At 39.8% G+C, this 21,900-nt stretch overlaps 1 protein-coding gene across 12 annotated transcripts in view; it reads left to right on the top strand.

Moving 5' to 3' along the window:
- UTRN (utrophin) overlaps positions 1 to 21,900 on the top strand; it is a 311,465-nt gene that overhangs the window by 226,821 nt on the left and 62,744 nt on the right. For all 12 annotated transcript variants that reach the window (XM_077925924.1, XM_077925927.1, XM_077925928.1 and 9 more), the window contains 5 exons: positions 5,174 to 5,303; positions 11,173 to 11,441; positions 13,435 to 13,581; positions 15,750 to 15,828; positions 16,968 to 17,028. In XM_077925924.1, coding sequence (XP_077782050.1) covers positions 5,174 to 5,303; positions 11,173 to 11,441; positions 13,435 to 13,581; positions 15,750 to 15,828; positions 16,968 to 17,028 — 686 coding nt within the window. The remainder of the gene's footprint in view (positions 1 to 5,173; positions 5,304 to 11,172; positions 11,442 to 13,434; positions 13,582 to 15,749; positions 15,829 to 16,967; positions 17,029 to 21,900) is intronic.

Below are 21,900 nucleotides of genomic sequence, written 5' to 3'. Positions count from 1 at the left end.
CAGGGTGAGTGGCAGAAATGCTTATGTGGTATATGCAGTGCTTTTTCTGAAAAAATGTTTAGGGGTACAGTGGTACCTCGGGTTTAGTACTTAATTCGTTCCGGAGGTCCATTCTTAACCTGAAACTATTCTTAACCTGAAGCACCACTTTAGCTAATGGGGCCTCCTGCTGCCGCCGCGCAGTTTCTGTTCTCATCCTGAAGCAATATTCTTAACCTGAAGCACTATTTCTGGGTTAGTGGAGTCTGTAACCTGAAGCGTATGTAACTCGAGGTACCACTGTACTCTCATTTTGACTCAAGAAAATCACCATTTTATAGTTCAGATTGGGAAAAATAAATACAGCAAATGGACAAAAGCACAAAGATTCACAAAATGTTTAGGGGTATGCGTATCCCTGTGTCCCCCCAGAAAAAAGCACTGGGTGTATGAGGGAGGGAGGGGAGAGAGCTTATACATGTGAAGTCTGTAAGAGGAGAAGGGGATATGTTTGTGTGTGAGAGAGAGAGAGACAGAGAGAGCGCAAGAGAAAGTGGTGGGTGGTCTGTATGGGTGGTTTGCGACAGAGAGGGGGTGCAGATACATTTGGGCAGAGAAAGAGGGCGTGTGGCTGTGGAAGTGTAAAAGTGTATGCGAGAGAGATGCATGTGTCTTTCGTCTCATTGTGCAAAAGAGTGAGTGAGCATGATGTGGTTATCTTGTATGTTTTCTCTGGTACTGGTCAATACTTCCTGTTACTAAACAGCAACAGCATTGTGGGGTTTTTGTGTGTATGTGTGTAATCAGTTTTGTGTGATCTCCACAATCTGGACAAGCAGGCCATAGCTGACTTCCTACATGAAGTATAAGATTGCCCAGGAGGTAACATCAATGACCTTATTCTCTCTATAATTTTTTTGTCGTGCCATGCGTACCTGGTAGCCATTTTGTGATTGGTACCCACAGCACTTTCTCAAAGTTTCTATTGCTCCCAAAAGGCTTCTGATGCCTTCTGTAGCCCAACTAGTATTTACTAAAATCAGCATTTTATGAATAAAGTTAAAATGGGCTTGAAATGCATGGGACAAAGTTTTAAATTTGTGTGCATAGTTTTTATCTTCACAACATACATGAGCTCATACTTGAGACTATTTTGAAGTGGATCAGTTGCTGAAATTCGCCTTTGTTTTATAACAACAACAACATTTTATTTATACACCACCCTCCCCGGCCAGGGCTGGGCTGAGGGCGGCTAACACCAAATATAAATTACAATAAAACGTAATAGAAAAAACAACAAACAAACAAACAAACAGTTAATTAAATTACATCTTAAAATACAGCTTAAAATGCAGCCTCGTTTTAGTAGTAGCCCATAAATCAAGACCATAAAGGGAGGAAACATCAGATATTCACCCAAGCCATGGGCCAGCAAAAAAGCCAAGGGAAAATTTATATACCAAATCCCATATAAGGGGTCAGAGTGAGTCTAAGCCGAAGGCCAGGCAGAACAGCTCAGTCTTGCAGGCCCTGTGGAGAGTTGCAAGGTGATTTTATGATCTGCCCCAGAAAAAGGGCAGATTCCTGTTCACAAGTTGATATAATGCCTTGGTATTACCAGATAAAGTTTCTTTTGTTACAACACAGAATCTGTATTAAAACAAAGTCTCTTGATTTCTTGTAAGCCATATAAAAACTGTTTTCCCTCAGTCGCTTCAACCTCAAGAGCTTTCCATTTCCACCCATAACTATAAAAGAAACAAATTTCTCCAACACCTGTCTCAGTATAATTAGAAGGTAATTCAATACCAGTGGATGGTATTGGGACATAAACCTGTGAAAGAACCAACAGATTCAGGCTCAAATAAAAAGTGCTTTTACTTCACTGGTGCCTAATAAAAGTGATTTAGATGATGTGTTCTGTTTTTAAGAAATCCTCATGTTTTCTAATTGAAAATGGCCTCGCCTTCCTCTATCAAAAAACTTTAGCAGACTTACCTGTTCATCATAAGCCTGTGTAAATTGTTTGATAAAGCTACAAATGAGATAGTTCTTTTAAAATACATGTGATGTTTTTTGGGTTGATAGTGCTGTGCAATACATCTTTGGGGATGTATTTTTCCCCGGGGGGGGGGGGGGTGTTGTTGCAATGTGATTTCTGACTTAAAAGGTAAAAGTTCTATACTACAGGCGTTCATCATAAAGATTATGCAAGCCCAGTCCTAAAGTGAATTTTGTTGGAGCTCATTTTGAAGAAATAATAGCTTTGGGGAAAAGATATTCCACCTTTCCACCAACATATCCCAACACCTTCATGGGTTTTCTTGGTATAGTGAAGGAATGGGGAACCTCTGTGTTTTTAATGATCTTTCCAATTAAAATAAGCAAGTGATGTCTTTCTCAGTTTCAGTTTAGGGAGAGAACAGAACAGACCAAAGTAGATAGCAGATAATTGTGGATAAATGTTTATAGTTCTATTCCCTGATTTTAGTTTGTACCACAGCTTACAGGGTAAAGAAATAAAGTAAAATAATTGCATGCATTTATTTCACAAAACGAAGTGTTTTTAACTGGTAAGAATGCCTTTTATTCAACAAAATAGATACTACTGTTCACCAGACATTTTCTGACATTTAGAAGAAAAAAGAGCAATGGAATACAACATCAAATGTTAGGATTTGACTGTTCAACAATTGTCCATCCTAGAGATGTGTCAGAAATGCAGATATTAGGGGCAAATGTGCATTATAATGCCCACATCAGTAAAAAATCATTAAAAATGCATTACATTAGGGAAATTGCTTGCAAAGATGTATATATCAGGCAAGATTGCATACAAAAATTTGTGTATTAGAAGTCTGTGATTAAACATTGAGAAGTGTTCACGAGGACTTAAAAAAAAAACTAAGCTAATGCAGAAATATGGGAAACTGAATTAAAGATTGGAAAAATGAGTAATTGAGGGAACCCAAAATATGTCCCTGCCTAAACTGAGCAGGAGAATTCATCCCCCATTCTAGATCTGGGGACAGTTCCCCACAGGGATTACTTGGCCCTGGCAACATTGTACCAGAGTTCAAAGGACATGGCAAGCTACTAAGGAGGGCTTGAGGCCATGCTGCACATATATATTCATATATAACTTTTAAATAAATATGTGATAGGTCCCTGCTCATAAAGTTCTATCTCTTACAATTTGCCCTTATGGAAAATAAGATGTACTTCTGAAGCGCGTTATCAAATTTTTAATGAAATAATAAAAAATTACTATTACAACCCTCTTCATGCTCTTGAATTTTTGTGCCCTATTTTTATCTTCCTTTAAAGTCTTGATTTTCATTCAAGTACTGTCTTCTGAATTATGATAAAAGTGGCATGTTAGAGGATGCTTAAATCAGATGTATTTTCATACATATTAAAGATGTATTTTTCTGGGTGGAATATTACTGCATTCTAGTTATTGCTGCACTGCATACTTTTCAGCTTACTCCGGTTTAGTAAAAGGAGCAAGGTACTGTGAGTCTTGGGGTGCCTTAAAGAATAATGAATTATTATGGCATATGCTTTTGTGGACTTTGGTCTGTTTTATCAGATGCATGCAGTGTTATCCTGCGTTATATACACACAGCCTTGTGGGGAGGACTTGTAAGCAGTTAAGTCATAGGGAAATCATGGAATCCTAGAATTATAAAGTTGGAAGGCACCATGAAGGTCATCTAGCCCTATCCCTTGCAAACTAGATCATACATTGATGGACTCTTTTGAGGAGATGGCATTTATAAGTGGTCCATGTTTCACAAGCATACAGTAAGGTTGGTTTCCCTGTGAATGTCCTGGTCCTCAAACACTCTGCACTTCAATCGGGATAAAGTTGCATTCACAGAGCTCTTGGGAAGACTAATGCCAGTGTACTGGAAGAAGCAAAGATCACCAGTATTGAAGCAATGATTCTTCAACATCAACTCCGTTGGACTGGTCATGTTGTTTGGATGCCTGATTATTGTCTTCCAAACCAACTACTCCGTTCCCAACTCAAGAATGGAAAGCAAAATACCGGTGGACAACAAGAGAGGTTTAAAGACTCTCTCAAGGCAAATCTAAAAAAAATGTAGCATAAACACCGACAATTGGGGAACACTGGCCTGCAAGCACCCCAATTGAAGAACATCCTTTACCAAAGGCGTCATGGACTTTGAAGACGCTCGAACTCGGGCCAAAACATGCTAAGAGGAAGGCACGTTTAGAAAACCCTCACTTTGATCAGTTCCCACCCGAAAACCTGTGTCCCCACTGTGGAAGGATGTGTGGATCTAGAACTGGCCTCCACAGTCACTTACGGACTCAGTGTTAAGACCATGTTCATGGAAGACAATCTTATTCGGCAACAAGTGATCGCCAAAGAAGAAGATCATACATGACAGATAACCATACAACCTCTGCTTAGAAGCCTCCAAGAAAGGAGAGTCCACCACCTCTTGTGGGAATCTGCTCCACTGTCGAATTGTTCTTACTGTCAGACATGAAATTAAGAAAAACACAACACAGTGATAATTACCTAATTAACTATGTTAATTTTCAAAACAGCTGTTGCTAACACAGTAGTGTTATAACTTAATTACAGAATCATTGCCTGCGTTTTCATTTCTTTCTGACCTGTCTGTTTACAGCCCTGCCTCAAACCTTGGTATTAATGAATGCACATTAATAAACGCTCACTGCTCGCATATCTGAAATACTGACAGTGTTTTCCATTTGTGACTTCTGAATATAGAAAACTGTAGAGGGCACATTGAAAAGGAACACACACACCCAAAAAAAGGAGGAGGGGGGGGGGAATGAAAATCACATTTCCCCCTCCCCCAACCATGAAACAAAAGGGAAGGTTTGGGGATCAGAGCTTTCTAATTAAGCAGAACTCTGCAGGTGTGCATTGAAAAGCAGCAGCCCCCCCCCCCCCAGTGATGATAAATGATGACAAGACTGGATCCATGGTGGATAAATGTTATTTCACAGAGATTCTAAATGCAACGAACCATTTATTTTATTTGAGAAAATTTATATACCGCTTGATTGTAATAAAACCTCTAGCCATAGCTCCAAGTTAGGTCAAAGAGATGAAAATGGAGAGTTGCAGTACAGTGCATTGACTGCAGCCTTAGATCAAAACTGACTCCAATGTTTTTCTTTTGGAAAGGCACTAAGGCGTGAGTTGAAGGATAAAGAGCAAGCCATTTTGAATGCTGTAGACCAAGCACGAGTGTTCCTCGCTGATCAACCAATCGAAGGCCCCGAAGAACCAAGAAAAAACGTACACCCAAAGTCAGGTCAGTTTTTAAACCCAGCTTCTTTGCTGAATATGTGATTCCCCTGGTGAATATTCATTGTTCTCCAAAGAACTTTAAATGAATTGTGTGTGGTCTAGGGAACGCCACAGTAGTACCATTTAAATTAAATAAATAAATAAACAAATCCTGACAGTTGGAGAACATTATTATAGCTGGGGAATTATCCAAGACAAGAGATTGGGCAGTTTTACAAGCAATATCGTCTGTTAATGTGTATATTGCTGTTACTGGTGCAACACAGTTTGGTGTAACACCGCTGTAGAAACATGATATATAAGAAACAATTTTCTGATTGTCCTGACAGTTGCAAAATGTTTTGCCCAGAAGGCTCCTGATCAGGTATGTTACCTCGGCCACTGTTTTCTGTTTTAAGTTTTACTAGCCTTACGAATATGTTCTGTGCATATCAGGGATGGGGGGGATGTGGCCCTTCAGATGTCTGAGACACAATTCCCATCAGCTTCAGCCAGTGGTCAAGGATGATGGGAGCTGCTATCTATCCAGATTCCTATCCTTGTTTTATAGCAGTACAACTATGCATATCAAACACAGAGTCAGAGTGGGGATTCAGATACTCACTCACATTGCCTATTATACTTTCAAAATACATAATACATTCAGTCTGTTTTTAGAGGACATTAACAGGAACAAAATGCATACTATGGTACACTGCTTTTAGTTCATGAAGTCTGCAATCCTAAACACACTTACAAGAGATTTATTTGCCAGAAAGTAAAAAAAATAATAATTTTATTTCATGACAGCTTTGTTGGCTTTTCCTGGCCTGCTTTTCTATTGTTCTATTAATTGGGAACAACTGGTGTTGTAAGAAACTATCTGTTGCATAAACACATTTTAATTTTATGCAATTGTACTGTGTGCACAACTTCGCCTTTCCTAGTTTCTTCCTCTTTGACTCTGGGTTTCCATTATGAATGCATGCTGATTAAAACAAATGAACATTTCCCCCAGGCTAGTTCTTTGCCAGCCTCCTTTACTGGATCCTGTCCCCCAGCTGTTTTGAACAGTCAGATGGATACTATGCTACATTAGGTAGCTTTGATGAGATGTATAATATAGCTGATCTAAATTGGGAGAATTATTATGAAAAATATTTTCCAAGTTCAAATTTGTTCAGACCACTGCATTATGAGAAGATGGTAATCAGTAATATTCATTCAGTAGTTGAGTATATTAGGCTGGCAAGCACTGCTGTGGTAAATTGCCTCATTTGAAGACTAGCTGGGTTTTTAGTAGCTAATTAACACCTGGCTTCTTTCAACTTAATCATATTTATAAAAAAAACAAACCAAACAAATGATACAAGCACGAGTTACGAAAGCTTCGAAGCTTTTAGTTGTGCACATCACTAAGAAACCACATAAACTGCCCCCCCCATCCTACCCTTGGGCATTTCCCATTTCCTTTGTTTTGGATTTGGGAGGGGAAATCCCTTTGGTGCCAGTCCAAAATTCTTTCCTGGGACAGTCTTCATTGGGAGAGGATGACCCCTTGGTCCATGTGTGCCATATTTCTGATCCCGATTCCCAACTTCCCATTAATTAGAGAGAGTAAACATTAGACATGCTCAAGTCATGCTGTTGGCCATGTTTGGCCCTTAGATAAATGTGAGCTGTGCAGTGGTGCTAGTGGTTGACCCCACTGCAAGAGGCTGGGAAAACTAGGACCAGATGAACCAGGCATATTTGAATCCAGGAGGAAAGGATGGTTGAAGAAGTAGCAGCTCAGCCATTCTTTTATCCCTGGGCCAACTGTTGATGGACTTTGGGTGAGCATTTGGCTCTTTGGCGGTATAGGAACCACAGCAGTTTGGATCATTTCTGTGCTATCATTCTAACACAGTGCCAGTGCTCCCCCTTTCCATCATGGAAACTGGGGCACTACTGGCAGGGCTACGGTCCACAGTATAGGTTCCTCTTACTTGGCCAAACCTTGTCAGACTATTCCAGAATCACCAGTATAAAGCAAGAAAGAAAAGGACTGCAAACAGTGAGTTGTACCCAGAGATGTTCTAGCCAGAAATTCTGGCAGTGGAGCTGTCCTGTAAACAGTTGTGCAAAAGAACATGGCAAATACTAGAATTAATTTTACATGTAGATGAAGTGTAGTTACTAATAGAGTCTCATAAGTAAAGGGAGCAGTCGTGGCCGACTCTGGGGTTGCGGCGCTCATCTTGCTTTATTGGCCAAGGGAGCCGGCATTTGTCTGCAGACAGCTTCCGGGTCATGTGGTCATCTGGCGAACCAGAGCAGTGCACGGAAATGCCGTTTACCTTCCCGCCGGAGCGGTACCTATTTATCTACTTGCACTTTGACGTGCTTTCGAACTGCTAGGTAGGCAGGAGCAGGGACTGAGTAACAGGAGTGGGGCTCCAAACTGCCGACCTTTTGATTGGCACAGCGCAACAGCGCCACCTGCATCCCTAATAGAGTCTCATACTCATGAACTATTAGCATTGACTCCTTCAGAACTACTGGTTCATTATAAAGCACGAGGTTTTTAATTCCGAAGGGATGTTATAGACCAGGCACATTCATTGACCTCCCTAATCCTTGGAGTCTGATCACTAGTCCCACCCTCTCTCACTGCTTTTTTTTTTTTTTTTACATCCAGACATGTAGGCATATTCCTAGGTATCTTGGGGTATCTGCACATATTCAATGCCTAGCTGGCATGGTCTTGTAATGCATATCTCTTTCTTGCTACATGGAGGTGACTTTGAAAACATATTTCCTGTCACCTTTTTGTTTTACCTAATAATGGCAGGATGCAACAGAAGTCCAAAGCTTGATTTGGCAAACTAAAAACTTTAATGAAGTGAAAAAGAGAGAGATTTTAGAAACAAACTGGTGAATATTGGTGAGATCCCTTGGTAATATCAAGTAATTATGCAGTTGCAAATGTTACTTTGATAGATTTGTCATTCTAAATTAAGCATTCACCATCTGTTCTGCCTTTTAATTGCAAAGGCAAAAAATGCAATAAATCATAGTTGAATCATAAAAGAAATACTTGTTGCAAGTGATTTACACGAATGCACTTTATTTATTAGGCAGCATGACATGGCTACATATTGCAGGCTTAAAGAACAGAGGTGGAAGCCATCATTAGCCAGGTGTTGATACTGCGCATGTGATCTGCAAAGGCAAAGTTTATTGTGGTGATGACAAAGGCACACAAACGGTTTCAGCCAATTATGATTTTAACAGTCTGCCTTAAACTCTGTATAATACTCTGAACATGCACAGGTAAATATTTTTTGGTCTGATGAATTGATTAAGAAAAAACACAGAGAATGCAAGTCCTATTTACTTGTGACATTTCATTTTCTGTAGGAAAGTTAGCATGGAAATAACTTTAATGCCTTCAAAGGAAATAAAGCCAAAGTATTATACAACTAGAGTAATAATTAAGAGTTGCTATTGGCTTAACCACTTATGGTTTGCTTGGAGCAAGACAAACCCAGTAGTCATGGTTTGGACGCAACACTCCTGCATGGCAGCAGGAGAACAAGGGGACAAGCAAAGTGACCCATTTTTTTACTGTCACACACCCACATTCACATTTTGCTAGGGGTTGGCTTAGCATTGCAGCTATGTCTGATGCCTTCTGCCTTGGCCATTAAGCACAACTAAGCGCAGGTAAAAGGGACAAGGATTTTAATGCCACACGTTTGTGGGAAAGGATAGTGTTTAAAGCAGCTGAGTCAGCACAGAGTAGCCTAGTTTATGTAACAATGTTTATTTTAGGGTGTCTATCTAGTGAGGTCTGCTATAGACAAACCAAACTTGTTAAGCCCAACCTGAAACTGTATCTATGCTTGCCTGTTGTCTAACCCCCCCACCCTTTCTCTCAGCCATTCTTTTTCTTTTTTAAATGGCTGCCATTAAAAGTACTTTCCCTAAAACTAGACTTGTCATTTTGGAAGCCCCACTGTAACTCATGTTGACCAGAGGCTTAATAAACCTTTTACAACTACGTTAACTTTAAATAATGTTGTTGCAACTGGAGCAGAAAGTTAACTTGTTTTCCTTTCCTTTAAGCTAGTAGAATAATTCAGGGAGCTTTTCATACTCCCCAAGTATCTGCTGAAGTAGAGGTAGTATAATACTTTGAAGCCAATCTTCATACCTCTTCCCTGCACTCTGTTTTCCTTGTGTCATGCCTTTTTAATTTGTAAGCCTGATGGAAGGGCCCGTCTCTCATTTTTATTGTTTAACTGATGTTACTGGAAAGGCGATTATTGTCTGAAAAGCAGGATAAACTACAGTAAATAAATGCATTAGATAAATAAATAGAAAATGGCAGCAATAAGTGTGCAGTGGTTTTTGCCAAAGGTGTTGTGTGTTATCACACCAGCTTCTTGCATGGCAAGCTGACCGAAAAGCTGCTGCAAAGAAAGCTGTCACTACTAACAAACTTCTCATTAGTACTTTTACTCTGAGCAGTCAATGTAACTATGAATGTGGCTTCAGTTTTCCTGGAATTGGTAGGTTGCTCATTAAAACATGTTGGGATAGCAGAATGCCAAGCATATTTATGTGTAAGATACAGTCATATCTTGAGTGAATAGATTGCATGCATCTTTATAGCTCATAAAAGTACATTTGTCAGCCTTCAGCTCTGCAGTAAATGTCTTTTTAAAAATCAAGTTTACAAGCAGTTCTAAGGCTCTCTTCTAAAATGAAAAGGAAGGCATGAATGTAATACATTCGGGACCTGAATTTATCCAATATGAAAGTGCACTTGCCATTACACAGCAACTCTGAATTAAAGTTGCCCTTCAAGTGCCCTAACAATCTGTAGAATCTTGTTTCTAATTAACGTGCAGTGGAAACTAACAGTGGATAAGAAACTTAATTTCTGGTCCCACATCTGGTGCCAGTCTTCCTTTTCCACATTGCCGCTTGTGATTCTTGTTTGGTTCTTCCTTTCAGACTGTTCCCCCAGCCCCATGTCCTCAACCGACATCCAAAGCAACAGTTTAATATGTTGATAAACAAGAAGACATTAATATTTACAACAACAACATAAAAAATACCCTGCTAGATCAGACCAATGATGGCCTGTCTAGTCCAGCATCATGTTACCCACAGTGGCCAACCAGATACTTCTGGGAAGCCACAAACAAACATGGTTGCTTTCTAGCAGGTGGAATTTAGGGGTGTACTGCCTCAGCTATAGTTTTCTGGTGGTTAGTTGCAATCACACGTGGGTATTTTTTGTAAATTACTGGGCTGTGTTTATATCACAGATGGTATGTCCTGTTGGAGGGATCTGCCTGCATCATTAAAGCCATTCTTTTCTTACTGGTGGCATATAAGCAACTTACTGTACTTCATTAAGTATTATATTAACACTGTCACAAGACATTACACACTACTCTTAGGTCCCCATATACTTGCTTTTCTCTTGTTACCAGTTCAGCTTCCCTGGAGTGCAAATGTAGTTGAGTTTTGATTCCATATTTGTCTGGCATTTGAACATTGCTTGTTTCTAAAAAATACCTTACATAAGAAGAGTCTGCTGGATCAGGCCAATGACCCATCTACTCCACCATCCTGTCCTTACAGTGGCCAATCTGATGCTGTGGGAAGCCTGAAATTCAGAGACATACGGCGCGTTTTTACTACTTAATTGGATCTTGTCTTGAGGACCACCTGCAAACACACAGGGTCTCACAGAACAGAGGATGCGAGTGGCAGACTAAAGCATAATAATCCACATTAATAGGCACCTTGTTAAAAGCGTACTGTGCATTTGTGTAGAACAGCAAATCCTTTCAATACCATGTCAATCTGATTCTTTGAAATGCCTTCTGTTACAGAGCTGACCCCCGAAGAGAAAGCACAGAAGATTGCCAAAGCTATGCGTAAGCAGTCTGCAGAAGTGAAAGAGAAGTGGGAAAGCCTAAATACCTGTGCCAGCAGTTGGCAGAAGCAAGTGGACAAAGCGCTGGAGAAACTGAAGGACTTGCAGTGTTCTATGGATGACCTAGATGCTGACCTGAGAGAGGCAGAAAATGTACTAAATGGTTGGAAACCCGTTGGAGATATACTGATGGATTCATTACAGGATCACATTGATAAAACAACAGTAAGCACAAATGTATTCTTCAGTGTAATGCATTTTGAGCAAATGTCTATGTGTGAATGAAATTTAGTCTCTAACAATGCATCCAGCCATTTCTGTGCCCTGAATTAATGTTCCAAGATAGCAAAATATATACAAATATCTCTTTCGTGTACTTTATCAGGGAACACGTGCTTTTTTGCTTATTGAATTCAGTTATATAATGTTCTAAATTCAAAAATCCCAGAGCAGTGCATAAATCACATTTTCAAATCACAGAGCAAAATAAAACCATGAAATCATCTTGAACCTAAAAACAACAGCAAATAAACAACTCCATAGATTGTTCTACTAATCAAATTTTCCTGAGCCTAATTGGCAACAAACTCAGAAAGTCCCAAAGACTAGAACAAAAAGGCATGTCTTCCGTGGCTGATAAAATTGGAGTTGAGGGCCACAACCAAGAAGACCCTCAACCGGGTCACTACTCCCTGGGCCACTATTCCCAGTACCATGAATCTCAAAAGGTCCCTCCAGTGATCTCAGGGGTCAGACTGGCACATTGAACCCTACCAAGTATTTTGGCCTTGAGGATTTATGGCTTTAAAAGTCAATGACAGGACCTTGAATTGGGCTTGGAAGCAAAGACAGTGAGTGCAGATCATGGGGAATCAAACATTCTGCAGCTGTTGCAACTAGCAAACCATTTTCAAGGTTCAAAGGTACAGAATAGAGTGCATTGTAGTAATCCAGACATAATGTTACCAGGCTGTAGATCAGTCTGGGAAGGTTACCTCAATTCAGGAATGATTGTACCTGGTGAATTAGCCATAGTAAAAATAGGCACACCTAACCACTGAGGCCACTTGAGCATCTAGTTACAAAGATGGCTATAGAAGCACACCCCCAACACACACACATTTCGTTTCATTTCATTTTAGTGAAGTAGCAGCACTGTGGTGGGAAGATGGTATAGATTGGGTGGCTGGGAAGGTTAACATGATCAGAGGGAGGCACAAATAACTTATGAAGAGCAAAAATCCTACATGTTTATATTTTTAAACTCTCATTTTGAAGGGAAAATGTGGTATAAAAGTGCAGTAATAATTTTCCCAAACTGGAAAATCCTTATGGCTAGCCTGCCATGAAACAAAATAAATCTGCTCCTGTTAATGTTTTTTGAACTCCCAATATGTTCCACGATGCAAGCTTAGGTGTTCATAAATCATACTGCAGCAACTCTACAAATCCTAGGCTATAAAAAGCCTAAGGCACAAAATCTAAGGAAATGGTTCTGAAGTCAGTGGGTATTTTAGTATTGGACTTAGAGGCTTATTGTCTGTCAATTCATGGATGATCTAAAAAAAAGATAAATTGCACTATGTATCCTAGCATCACACACACGACACCCTCTTCGTGTTTCAGCCTATCTTTCAAATAATGATTAAGCAAGGTTCACTGGAACTTTATTTATATCCCCACAGAACATAATCAAACTTGATTTATATTTTCTCTTCTGTTGTTTTAAGCATAATATGCCCACCCTTTCCCCATTCCCATTTTAATAGAAACCAATCAGTTTGCAAAAGCTTTGTTTTGTGAATACCACTTTCTGCCTTTAAGAGGTAATTAGTTTCTTCTTAATTGCATTTGTATAAAGGAAGGTAAGGATAAGCTTATTGTGTTTTCATTATGTCAGCCTGTTAGCAAACCCAAACAAAAATGAAAGATATAATTGACTGACTAGTAGTAGTGAGAAGTCAGAAACTTTTGCTGATTAGTTGGAAATATTAAAGGCCCTGGCTGATGAGCATATTGCTTGATTTTCATGATTTACTGAGGTAATGTGCAGTTCACCAAGCCAGCGAGGGCCCCATATGAACTGAAATGCAGTGAAATCTGATGCTTATTGCTGAATTTGAATAAATAGTAAGTGCTTGAAGGTGCTTGCATGTGTTGTCTGATTCTGGTCTTTTAACATGTTTTGTTGAGAGTACATACATGTTTCCTGTTCTAGGCCTTTAGAGAAGAAATTGCACCAATCAACTTGAAGGTTAAAGCAGTTAATGATTTATCCAGTCAGTTCTCTCCACTTGACCTTCATCCATCCTTAAAGATATCGCGACAGCTGGATGATCTCAATATGCGCTGGAAACTTTTACAGGTATTCTGTTCTTCTCTTCAATGGATTAAGAGTGAGAGGGTGTCCCTTTATTATTCTTATTTTCTATTACAGTACAATTTATCATTAATCTTGATTGCTTTAGTAACAAAATGCAATGAAAGAGTCTCTTCTTTTCTCTCATGAGTGATAGCTTCTCTTTTCTGCCGATATCAGCAGTTCAGTGCAGGAAGGGGATGGAATTAATATCCTAAGACATGTGTACATATTTTGGGCCTGTATATCCATTAATCATGGCTATTAACAACTTTTGAAAGTGTGTGTGTGTGTGCATAAGTAATTCTTCCGTTGTGCCAGAATCAGTTTAGTCCTGCTGGCCACATGACCCGGAAAGCTGTCTGGACAAACGTCTGTTCCCTCGGCCTGAAGCAAGATGAACACCACACCCCATAGTCGTCTTTGACTGGACTTAACCATCCAGGGGTCCTTTACCTTTACTTAGATTGTCATTGCACACTCAGGATTTCCCATTACCCTGTGCCTGATCTCAAGACGCTTATAAACATTCATGCCTTGTCTGGCATGTGTTGCCTGAAAAACACTTGTATCATTATCATCATTGGTTTATTTATATACTGCTTTTTGGCCAAGGCTACTAAGTACAATGATGAAATACCATAAATCCATAAAAATATAAAACAGCAAAATCCCAAAGATCCCATCAATTTCACCTTATACATTTGTGAGTTGCATTTGTGGTCACACCACAAATGTAGCTGTCACCACAACCCTTTGCCCAAACAACAGGCTTCCCCCTAGAAACAGCTATCATTCTTACGGTTGCTCTTCATGGGCAGAGCTAGCTGGGTCTACCCTTCAGTTCCTCAACAGGCTGCCATTCTCTAGGTTCAGCAGCAGGCAAGGAAAAGAAGGGTGTGGCAGACTAAAGTTGGTATTTTATACCTAGAGAACTTGTAGTGAAGCAGTCAGGGGAAAAATGGACCTCAAATTTGGGGCAGGTTCTAGGCATATTCTGGAAGCAGCATAAGGTGGGTATAGTACAACCTGAGGACATTTACAGATCATGCTAAACATATTTCACATGCTCATATATCTCCCAGACGGCAATGATGTCACCATTCCCATGCTACCCTGGAGACCTAGGAACATATGAGGCAGGGTGCAATATGATCTATCTAGCCCAGTAAAGAAGTGTTGTTGTTGTTTTCTCCTTTTGCAATGCTAGATGGCTTAGCAAGGTCTTGATTGGCCTGCGGGGCAGTCATTCCACATTGCACTATTGATTTCAGACTTCGAATGGATTCATTTCTCCCTTCGAATGTTCCAGAAAACCAAAAAACTTCCAGCAAATTCCTATTGCCTTAATTGTCTGAAACCGTTGTGGAAGAACATCTAGTGGGAATTTCATATTAAAAGAAAATTAGTCTTCTGTACTCCATTCAAACTTGTACCAAGAGTTTTGCATATTTCTATTTGCTTGCTTTTCTGCATCGAGACCCTATTTCAACCTGAGAAGAAGAAAAAGTTAGAAGTGTGAAATGTTTGAAAGTGGAGAAAAATGCCCCCCTATCTTTGACATCTGCGACCTGCTGAGTTTAGATGTAGTCTGCTGAGAAACAGTGTGTCCTGTGAGATGAAATTATTAACATTTCTGATGCATCTCTGTTTCTTGCAATGTAATTTGTGTTTGGAATGCTTTTTATGCCTTACGGAGATTTGACTAAGCAGTCAGACTCCTGCTGGATGTGCAAGTGCAGTTTAATTAGTAAACCAGGAGGATATCTGCCCATCCTGTCAACCAGCAAAACAGCATGCTCCAAAGTGGTTCCTTGTAAAGGCAGCTGTAAGATCAATAGAATCAAAATTAGGCCTGCTGACTACAGATATTTAGACAAGAGAAGAGGAGAGAGAAGCAAAAAATTTCAGTGGAGACAGTATTAGTCACTGTGAAAATCTTATTTATTGATTTGCATTGCTTACAGAAAGATCATTATTCATTTGTATTTAAACATTAAAAACAAGAGAACAGATGCAAATGGGCAGAGTAAACACATCTGCAGTACATCTAAAGTCTATTTGCTAAAACTGTTTGTAAACCATTGTTTGCAATGCTGGCTGTTAGAATGGCTGTTAAGAATGTATGATCACTTGAAATTAATGGTTTTCCTTGTATATGTTTGTACATGCAGATATCTGTAGAGGATCGCCTTAAACTGCTACAGGAAGCACACTGGAACTGTGGACCCACATCTCAAAATTTTCTATCCAGTAAGTGTTAGTAAAAGAATCTGCTTGATAGTGTGTTCTTATACTGGAGGATGTAAAAGGAGATTGAGGGACATTCCAGGAGTAGATAAATGTGGTACTTGGCAGTTCAAAGATCTCTTATTTTCACCTGAACAGTGAAGTCATTTGTGTATATGACCTCAAGGCTGCTGTTCATACGAAGTTCAGAAAGTAGTGTCTAAGTAGGATTGGATTCCTAGATAGGTACAATGCAAATTTACACACAAATTTAGATATTTGGAAGGGGTGGGGGAAGAAGCTTTCATCATTTTTCAGCAATTAAACCTATCTACAGCATCTGGAATCCAGCATTTCTAATAACTTGACAAGAGAAAAATACAGAACAAATAGATGGCTTGCCACTGAGCATTCTCTGGGGCAAAGACATTAGAGAACAGCAGCTCTGATTGCCTCATTTTAATAAGGGTAATGTAGAGATAGACAAGGGAAACCAAAGTGGTTGATGGTCTGCAAAAACTCCCTTACGAGGAAAAGGACATTCTAGCTTAGTATTAGTTTAGAAAAAAAATCAAGTAAGGAGGGCGGGGACATGATAGAGGTGTATAATATTATACACGGGAAAACACGGTTAGAGAGAAGTGCTTCTCCCTCTCCCATAATACTAGAATCCAGAGTCATCCAGAGAGACTGGATGTTGTAAGATTCAGAACATACTGAACAAAGTACTTCTTCACACAGTGCATAGTTAACCTATGACATTTGCTACCACCAAATGGTAGTAATGACCACCAACTTGAATGGCTTTCAAAGGGGGTTAGACAAATCTGTACAGGATAAAGCCATCAATGGCTGCTGCTGCTGATGGCTATGTATCACCTCGAGTATCAGAGGTGGTATCCCTCCGAGTTGCTGCTGCAACTGTCCGTGCTGACCACTGAAAAAGCTGTTGTAGCTCTGGATGGGTGGAATAGAGAGCAGAGCTTCGTTCTAGGTGTGGTGATGGTATTCCCAGAACTCTGTCTAGAAGGTAGAGATGGATCTTCACTCCCAGGTCCTGGAATGCATATTCAGTGCTTTCTTATGACCGAGCTTAATTGTAAAACTTAACTATAAATTATTTATTTTCGTCATAATTACCCCGTTTCTTTTCTTTTCTGCAGCCTCTGTTCAGCTACCATGGCAGAGATCAGTTTCACATAACAAAGTTCCATACTACATCAAGTAAGTTGGCCTTTGCTCCTGCTATAATTGTCTTAGAGGAAAATTCACAGGATCTTTGAAAGCTCCATTAATCCTCAGCTGCCTTTCCTCAAGCTGGGGGGATCATGTAGAAATGCTGCCATAATTAGTCTCACTAGCTGAATTTGTATATATGTTTTGACAGGCTTTGTCTTCCTTTTCAGTATCAGTGCTTAACATGAATAGAAAACAATACTGCAGTCTTACTTACTTTGTTCCATGGATATTTATATTATACACTTACTTGGTCACATCAGAAGTGCCATTAAGTAAAGGGTACCATCAGTGCATGATATTAGAAATGTGTTTTTGAAATTTGCTGTGCCTGAATTCAGGGTTTAAATTATAAAATCTAATTTTCAGGGTAAGCTGTCTATTTAAGCATATTTGAAAGTCTCCTTTTAATTAAACTTTGAGATATGTCATTTGTATTGCCTGTCAAGCTGTGAATACTGAATGAACCCTTACCACCCTATGTGTTGATTTCCGTCCCTTTGGCAATTAAAATATATACACTCCCACACATTTTATGTAGAGTTACTCAGTTTAAAATAGTATGAAGTCTGTTGTATGCTCTTATATTTACTTTTACTGTGATTTCTCTGGAATTGGCTGTTATATCTGGAAAGTATTGTAAACTGAAACAATGCTGGAAGTAATATATGAGAAATATAGGCATGACCTACCAGAGTTACCCATTGCTTTCAAAGGGCAAATGATTTAAATGCTTAAGCTTCTCCAATTGAAATTACTGGGAGTTTTTTAAAATGGTGCTCAACTATGTCCTTGTGACAAAATTATGGCTCACTTTTCTGTATATTGGGCCTCTTGTTTTAAGACTTAAACTCTTCATCAACTCATTGGGATAAAAGTAGGATAGGAAAGGATAAGCAAGAGTTTGAACTACAAGTATGGAATGCCAGTTATAAATTAACTGGTAGGCAGCTTTTCTGTGGTTTTGTACACATACTTTAAAAGACCATGGGCTGTATTCCACTTACTCAGAGTTGACCCACAGAAATTAATGGACCTAACTTAGTCATGTTCATTAATTTCAGCCAATATACTCTGAATAAAACATGATTGAATACCATCCCATCTTTTTAGTGAGTAGAATGCTCTGCAGATTAGCCTAGTGGTTTACTTTTTTTCATTTCTGTATTTAAATGACTAGCATTAATAAAATTGAATCTGTCTTTTCCCCCACCCCCCAGTTATGATCACCTCTGTGTTTACAAATGAATCATTCTGTGCTTATTCATCAGTTTGATAAAAGCTATTCCAAAGAAGCTGTTACACTACCATATCAAAAACCGCTGCATTCCATGCTCTTGTTGTTTCTGAAGGCATCAGAAGGGATATATTCTGGGTCCTTTCCAGTCTGGGTTCATGCCTAGTTCATGCCTAGTCATGGGACTACATCAGTCTTGATTGATATGAAAGATGATCTTTTTGGAGATAATTGGGGGAGTGTGAGCCCATTGATTCTCCTTGAGGTCTCAGGGGAGACTGGCCTGTTAAGACAAATGGAACATTTCCCTACCAATCTCAGTCTGCATTCTGCCAGTCCACACCTTACAACAGCCACTGATTGTCAGCTTCCCACTTAGTCTCAGTGGGAGCTCAGCAAGGAGGAGGATAGGGACAAAACCAGAATTAGTTGGCTCTGCTTGCCATTGGCTCTTGCTGCACCTACAGTTCTGCCTTACCTGTCCCCATGAGTGCCAGACCTCAGTGCATTTGTAGTTAATCAGAGCAAGTTAATAGATGAATTTGCTTTTGAAATATAATTTTCCCCATATACCACCTGGTTGCCAATTTGCAACTTATTTATGCCCCGAAGTGCAAGACCACTTCTGGATTGATTTGCAAATGAAAGTACCATCATCCCTTGCTATGTTTGTTGCTCATGTTTGTCAGATTCTTTATATACAACAGGGAGAGTTGACAAACCATGAAAGTGTTTTCATTTACCCTTTCTTCTCCTAGGAAGCTGGAAAGTTTAGTTTTTATATTGTGCCTGTATCCTTTTTTTCTGAGCTAGCCTAGAGGACAGAGGAGAAATAACAATGCCATCAATAATATATTTAATCAAACGGATTAGTCTTTATTACAAGCCCGATTCAGCAAGGGTGCAGTGATTATCTTTTTTGCTTGCAGGGCAGAGCTGGGTTGAAAATTCGCCACTACTTTATTAAACATATATCAGTATCCAGGAAAGCATCCCTTTAGGGTCAGGGCTGCTACAGCCTAAACAACAGGATTGTACAAAGCAAAATGGCTCCAGGCAGACGTACATGTATCTTGTGTGTACAAGATACCCCAGGCTGCATTCAGCCCTGCTGGCTTGCTCCATCTGTAATTTCAGGTTTCTCTTGGATGTTTTTGAACCATGTGCTCTAGCATAGCAATCTTGAGTTCAGTAATTATAATGCAAAGAATGGCAGACTGCTAATAAATTGATTCCATTTGATTCCACTGCAAAAACAGGTAATTCAGAACTCTAAATCTGGGGGGGGAGACTTGAAAAAGGAGAATTTTATAAAACTTCTCTAGCCTTAAACATCCACTTGGGGGTATTGTTTTCATCCTTCAGTTGTCAAATCATTCCAGGCTCAAAAAGTCCCTGGTGCAGAAGAACCTTAAAGTTTGCAGGTGCGCCCTGCTCATTAACCAGAGTGCTGACAGTTGTTGGCACTACAGTGGTGCCCCGCAAGACAAATGCCTCGCAAGATGAAAAACCCGCTAGACAAAAGGGTTTTCCGTTTTTGAGTTGCTTCGCAAGATAATTTTCCCTATGGGCTTGCTTCGCAAGACGAAAACTTCTTGCGATTTTTCCCCGCTCCCCCCCCTTTTTCTAAGCCGCTAAGCCGCTAATAGCCTTTTAGCCGCTAAGCCTTTAATAGCCACTAAACCGCTAATAGCGCTAATCCGCTAAGCCGCTTAATAGGGTTGCTTCACAAGACGAAAAAACCGCTAGACGAAGAGATTCGCAGAACGGATTATTTTCGTCTTGCGAGGCACCACTGTATGCATATCCACTGCCAAGGCAAACCACTGGTAAATAGAGAACAGGCCAGTTGAAAGAGAACCTGTGGAAGTGTTGTGATAAAGATGAAAAAAAAATGGCTAAAGGTCAATGAAGGAAACAAATACAAATTTGTTCCCAGCTCCATCATGTGGATACAGCTTAGCACTCAATGTGTTCTGTAAATTCATGAGTGAGCAAACAATGCTCAGATAAAGGGCAAGAGTGTCAGATTATTTTTTTTTGAGAGGAATTGTGAGCCCACATGCTCTCATATTTATGACTTGCACCACTGAGGTGGTGATTCCTCAGGTCTTGCTTAGCCTGCTTCCACCCCTTCGTGCTGCAACATTGACACAGTGTCGGCTGTATTGGCTGTGCAGACTATGGAGAGGCCAGGCCATTGTCCATTTTTCATAACCAATACACAACTCGCTTCACTGTGCAGCCTGGGCAGAAACGAGCCCATGCTTAATAGCAGGAGCAGTGGATATCTGCAATGTTAGCTCTGGGGATGATGTACAGATTAGTTTATTACTCAATTATCTGAATGATTTTTCCAAAGTGCACCTTGGGCTGATCTCTAGAGGGCAGCTTAGAGGTGATCTAAGTATAACTTCAGCTAGACGATAAATGTGGCTGCCCTGGAGGACAGTCTGTGCTATCTTGTTTTTCACCTCTTTCTAAAACATTTTTAAAAATTGTTTTAGGATGACTAGGAGGTATTTTAAGAAACAATTATGCTATATATATACTATTAACAGCTCTGTTGTCACACAAATCCATAGGACTAAAACCTTGCAGCCAAAAATGGGAGGTTAGTTTGAATAAATACTGTATGTGAAATTCAGACCCACTGTCACTACCTGTTGCTTCTTGGGCTTCATTTGCCGGTTCACAGTACTATAGCAGAAGCCATTCTTGGCTGAATTTCACAATAAGAGTCTAGGCATGGCAACCTAAGGCCTCATGGCTCCCATTTCTTCCAGTCACTTTCTGGCTCTCCCCCTATCCTTCCTTGGCTCTTCCTTTATTCTGTCCCAGTTCTTCATTACCCTCCGTTCCCTCAGGTACTTCCTTCCCAGTCCTCTTCTTGTTGTTACTATTGATTTATTTACTGTTTACTTGCCCAAATGGCCTCTAAGTATAAAATGAACTCTAAAAATATATCCATGCATAATTAAAATGTTCAGTAAAACAATTTCATTAAACATTAAAAAAAAACCACAATTAAAATGTACAATAAAGCAAGCCCATTAAAACAGCAATTAAAACAATTAGATCAGAGGTTCAAGTCAGAAGAACAGAGGAATGCTTGCATTTTCAAGAGCTTGTTGTTAGCCGCCCTAAGCCCAGCTTCAGCTGGGGAGGGCGGGATATAAATAAAATTTATTATTATTATTAGTGAAATGCCAATAGTTTATCATTTCCCCACTCTTCCTTTTTTTATTATTAACTGTCCCATAGAAAAAGCTTTTAAGGTCAATCTGGACATGACATTAATTGCATGGATAGAATCAGTGTATGCTCTCTTTGTTATGTAAATCACAGGCATGAGGTAGCATGAATAGCCTTTGGGCCGCCTGTGATGGTACAGGAAGCTGCATTTTCTTCCTTCTCAATGTTTACAGCAGAGGTGGGAATAGCTGTTTCAAAGACTGCTTTTGCAAACAGCTTCCATGCTCCTTTTCAGCCTCAAATGGGAGTGTGGGGTTGTCTTGAAGCACTTTGCAGAAGCACTATTTGACACAGCACCAAACTTCCCTTCTAAGTGGGTGGGTGGCCTGGGGCAGGGGCAGGAGGCTTCTTTCTCCTGTCTCCAACAC

The sequence above is a fragment of the Podarcis muralis genome, chromosome 3 (assembly GCF_964188315.1).
Source record: "Podarcis muralis chromosome 3, rPodMur119.hap1.1, whole genome shotgun sequence".
Classification (NCBI taxonomy): domain Eukaryota; kingdom Metazoa; phylum Chordata; class Lepidosauria; order Squamata; family Lacertidae; genus Podarcis; species Podarcis muralis.
The sequence above is the reverse complement of the archived record's forward strand: the minus strand, read 5'-3'. Positions and strand labels throughout refer to the sequence as shown.